A 5151-nucleotide genomic window follows, 5' to 3' on the forward strand; every position below is an offset into this window, starting at 1 on the left:
CTACCAGTCAGCTGCAATTGTGGAGGTCATCAACAAGGTATGGCTCAAGGATGCAGACTGCCTGGCAAGTGCATTGCATATGGAGTACAACCCATGCCTTTCCTGGCAATCACTTTAGCTGCACCAGCAGTGAGTCTGTGGTTATGGGATTGCCACCCACTCAGGTGATGTCTTTTTAGGTCAAATGGACTCTCCACGAGTGGGAGAATGGGAAGCTGGAGGCTCAGTTTTGGTGTCAAGCAGAGAAATGGAGGTATGATGACCACCTGGAAACCCTTGGCCAGTTCCATGCCACAAAACCAGATGCATGCATGCACCTTCAAGTGTGGTTATATGACCAGGGATGGTGAGTTCCACTCAGCATGTTTGGCAGTTGACTAAACATGATAGTCTTCATGCAGGCATGTGGGGTGATGCTCCAAAGGCCACCCCAGGGGGGCGCCTGGGCCTTGGGCCTTTTGACAATGAGCCAGATGAATGATTAGGATGACAAGGCCATGTACACTGCCCAGGCCTGCTGGCCTTGGGCGATGGGTCTCATTAGCATGTTTTGGTATCGAAGGGGGGGGGGGGGGCAGGGCATAGCACATGATCCGTATTATTACTGTTAGTATGAACACAGATATCTTTCTACAAACTACAGGGGGCTGCAAAGGGAATCAAATGAATGAAGGAGGGGAGGGTTTGGCAGGTGACACTGGCCGCCCTGGCTGCTTGGGGAGTGACTGCTTTGCCAGGTGCTCTAGGAGTGCCCGGCAAAGCAGCAAGTGGTGCCACATGGCACAGAAGGGGGGGTAGAAGCCAGGGCAGCTGGTGCAGCAGCAGCCGTGCCATGTGGCACTGCTACCCTTTTTTTTTGCTGATGAAGATGGTTAGAAGGACTTTGTACTCAGCATCAGCCTACACATTTCATCAACCACATACTGAGAGTGATCAAGCTAAGCATGCATGGTCCTCATATTGCTCAATATGCATGGTTGGTGACAGCCATGGGGTCAGTGCTGGAGTCGGAGTGGGAGGCAGAACAGGAGTTGGTACTGGAGTTGGAGTTGGAGTCGAGCCTTGAAATGTGGGCATAAGAGGCGGAGATGGGGTGGGCATACCTAGGATATATGGGATGAATTCTGGAGGAAAGATAAAGAACAATGTGAAAGAAAGAAAGAAAGAAAGAAAGAAAGGGAAAAATATGAAGAAGTCAAAATGAAATAAAACAGGAGCATAGAAGAAAGGGGAAGAGAAAGAAGGATGGATACAGGCAGGCAGGCAGCAGGTTCTGATGTTAACAGGGTGTCTTGGCATCATCAGTGCTGGTGTTTGGTGTGGGCACCAATGGTAAACAATGAAAGCAAGGGCTGTGGGGGAGGGAAGTCGAGCCCATGGGTGGGCAGTATTTGGTGAGCATTACTGGATGTCACAAATCAGTTATTGTGCTGAAGGGGTGCTGGTGCTTTGCACATAATGGGCTGATATGTGCCAAGGCATTCCCCCATCCCTTTTCTCCCTTTTCCTTCCTCCTCTTCTCTTTCTCCCTGACCCGGATCCTCCCTCACTTTGTGGCCTGTACACATGCATACACTACTGCTGAATATCTCTTTGCACTTATCATGGATGCTGATTGATCTCCATAGCATTCCTTGCCTTCCTGGTGCACATTTGCTCTTTTCCCCCAAAGGGGGACTGTGCACAGCATCTGGCCATGGGTGTAGAGGCAGACTCAGTGTGCACCTCAATCCTGGAAGAGGAAATTGCATGACCAGGCATGGGCAGGTAGAGAGGCAACACATAGGCAGTCAAGAAGCAATGCATAGGAAGGCAGAGGAAGGCAGAGAGGCAAGGCAGATGGGGGCATGGAGAGCAATGGCATGGAGAGTGATGGTGTGGAGAGCAATGGCATAGAGGGTGATTGTGGGAGGTTGAGGACATAGTGGATGGTGAGTGGGGAGAGCAAGGGAGGGGGGGACAGGGGACAGGGCAAGGTCGAGGGCTGTATGGAAGGAGACAGGGAAAGAAAGGGAAAGTCTAATGGTGAAGAGAGAAGGGAGGAAGGGGAGGGAACCCTCCACCGTTTGCCTGCAGGTTCTGCCCCCCAGAGGGCACAGGGTACATCTCTCCATATGACTTAAGTCTAGTTGTATGGTTATCTTGTCTACATGTTGGGCAACATGCAGTGTCTACACATGATCACAATTGTCAGTTGTGTAATGTTAGAAGACATTGAAGATAAGGGTAATAGAACAGCAATAGAAAGAGCAACCATGCCCAAACACAAAGAGACACTGAACAAGAGAGTGATAATAGGGATTCATGTGAAAATCTCCTCCAGTGCCTATCAGATATTGGTTCCAGCCCACTCCTGCCAACAGAGATGCAGTTCTCTGTTTATCTGTTAAACTTTTACTTTGTGTGACAACATGAATTATGTATCATGCCACACAATGGCATTTAGACCAGGAATGTATGGAACATGTTTGTTTGCCATTCAATGTGCCAGAGTTCTTGTCCAAGTCCATGTTCCGTGCGATTGTGTATGTGATGCTGATGGTTGGACAGATGCAAACAACAGCCATGTCACTCACATGCTACAACCACCAGCGTTGTTGTGCCTTTGTTATGTGCCATGCTGAACTCCCAATAAACATCACCCATTGCCGGACATTGAGTCCCTGCTCAATTCTCTGCATCTTGAAAGTTAGCCTGTCTAGAGGAACTGCATTTAGGCAGTCACTTAGATAGGTGAGGTGCTACTTGGAAAGAAGTAGAATAACTGTCCCTGGTTGATGGAGGTGGTACATACTGCACCATAACTGGGTTCATTGGCCCTGATGCTCAACTTCCCAAGGCATCTGCTGAACTTCCCCACAAAAAAACACAAACCTGCTTATTGTCTTGCCCAAGAGCACTGCAATCTGACCACTGCTCTTGATCATCCTGCACTGGTTGGTCCAAGGCACATTGCAACAGACTGGAACATATGACCGAATTGTGGGTGACAACCAAAAGTGGCAGAAAGTGCCTCTTTCTCACACATGCTAACATCCACAGTCATGCAGGGATATGCCCAGGCATGGGCATGCCCTGATCAGGGTCATAATGCTCATCAGGGCCTGCCACCTGATGCAGTGTTTGTCAGGCCTGTGTAGGCCCTGCATTGAGTATGTAACTAGTGTAATGCATGTAATCCTATGTAAGGTTCTGTCAGACTGCCGGCCTCAGGGCAATGTAGGCCATGCTTTGTGAAGCTGAGCATCAGGGCCCAGCAGCCAGCATGACAGGGCATCTAGTGTCAGGTGGTGTCAGCACACCCTTGACAGATCCCACCTGACACAACCAGGTCAGCTTCTGCCTTTCTGGGTGACATCAGTAAGACATTGTCAGTATGACTTGTCTGGGTCCATATTGGGTGAACCCCAGCATTCCTAGCCATCCTTGGTGACCCTGATGGGCAAATGCCCATGCCTGTGTCAGGTGAACCCGGCAGGCCATTTGTTGTCAGGCTTGCCAAGGGTGGGCCATCATCCTTCATAAAGACAACACATAAGCATTTTGAGGGCATATATTAATTCATTGCATTATGGTCCCAGGCTGGGCACCATCATTCATTGCTCTGTCAGGTAGGTACCACACTCCTAGGATGCAGAATGTCCCCATCGTCCTTGTATCATACATTGACCACAGATACAGTAATCCCTGCCCATAACAATCTGGCACAATAATGATTCCTTGGGGTTAAGGATGAGGTTGAGGCAGAACGGACTCTGTAGATAGGGAAAAGTGACCAGTTAAGGATCAACCAGGATAACAATAATGATCACTGGTCCAGGACAGTATTTGCCCATCATGCCTGCCCAAAAGCATCAGAATTACACATATGCTGAGAAACTGGCTGCTATTGAGAAGATCCAAGCAAAAGGATGGTCACAACGTGAAGCTGTTGAAGGGCTCAAGAAAGAAGGATATCCAACCATCTCCCAGAGCATGCTCTCTGCCTGGCTGCATGATGAAGCTGGCATCTGTGAGAAGGCAAGCAATGCCACAACTGCCTCCTTTAAGCAACCACAGACTGTTGAGCATCCAATTGTTGAGGCAGCACTGAAAGAATGGGTTGAACAAGCACAGCAGAAGGGTATTGCAATAAACGAGAACATCTTGAAAATCAAGGCAAGACAGTTTGCAGACATGCAGGGGATTCCAAAGGAGAAGTTCTTGTTGCTCTCGAATGGTTGGGTTCAGGGGGTAAAGGGATGGCTGGGATTGAGAGGGGTACAGCTACAGGGGGAAGCTGCATCAGCTGATGTTGAGAAGGCTGATGAGGAGGAGTTGCGTCTGAGGAAGATTTCCAATCAGTATGCCCTTCAAGACATCTTCAATGGTGATGAGACTGGTCTCTTCTATTGAATGCCACCAAACCACACCCTTGCTACAATGGCCTGCTCTGGCAGGAAGGGTGATAAGACTCGCATGTCTTACATGCTGACAACAAATGCAGATGGCAGTGAGCGGCTTAAGCCATTGGTTATCAGTCATTCCAAGCAGCCTTGCTGCTTTCAGCACAAGACACCACAATCCCTTGGCTTTGATTATCATTTCAACAAGAAGGCATGGATGACTGGAGTGATTTTCCAGCTCTACATTACAGCCCTTGACTGCCAAATGCAACAACAGAACCAGAAGATCCTTCTTCTTGTTGACAACCACAAGTGGGATCCAGCAACTGTCACAAATGTCCAAGTCAAATTCCTTGCCCCCAACATGACTGCACATATTCAACCAATGGATGCAGGTATCATTCAAAACTTCAAAGCAAACTATAAGCAAGCACACTGTGAGCAAGCACTGGATCAGGAGATGGCAGGTGTGCTAGATATCTATTGCATCGAGCAGAAGGAAGCAATGGGGTTGGCATGGATAGCCTGGGAGGAAGTCACAGTTGAAACAATTGCCAACTGCTGGCATCACACTTGGATTGTCTCTCCTTGTGGTCCAGATGGCTGCCTTCTACCAACTGAGGAACCTGCAGCACTGCCTGAAGACTATGCAAATGATGACAATCTCTGTGCAGCAGTGGAATGGCTGCATATCTTGATCCAAGAACTTCAAGACCATGGTATCCTCCCTGAAGCACACAGAATGGAGGTCAATGAAATGCTCAGC

General features: G+C 48.8%; 2 protein-coding genes across 2 annotated transcripts in view; both read left to right on the forward strand.

Annotated features, from left to right (window-relative positions):
* DACRYDRAFT_18199 (uncharacterized protein) overlaps positions 1 to 481 on the forward strand; it is a gene marked incomplete at both ends in the record, with an annotated part of 1442 nt that extends 961 nt beyond the window's left edge. The window contains 2 exons of the mRNA XM_040771340.1: positions 180 to 346; positions 402 to 481. Coding sequence (XP_040624992.1) covers positions 180 to 346; positions 402 to 481 — 247 coding nt within the window. The remainder of the gene's footprint in view (positions 1 to 179; positions 347 to 401) is intronic.
* Positions 482 to 3975: 3494 nt separating this feature from the next.
* DACRYDRAFT_57884 (DDE-domain-containing protein) lies at positions 3976 to 4947 on the forward strand (the record flags this gene model as incomplete). Its single annotated transcript, XM_040775472.1, has 2 exons — positions 3976 to 4343; positions 4440 to 4947. Coding segments are annotated over 2 exons (876 nt in total), but the record flags the coding sequence as incomplete, so codon positions are not given.
* Positions 4948 to 5151: the final 204 nt, after the last annotated feature.

The sequence above is a fragment of the Dacryopinax primogenitus genome, assembly GCF_000292625.1.
Source record: "Dacryopinax primogenitus strain DJM-731 SS1 chromosome Unknown DACRYscaffold_20, whole genome shotgun sequence".
NCBI classification, from domain to species: domain Eukaryota; kingdom Fungi; phylum Basidiomycota; class Dacrymycetes; order Dacrymycetales; family Dacrymycetaceae; genus Dacryopinax; species Dacryopinax primogenitus.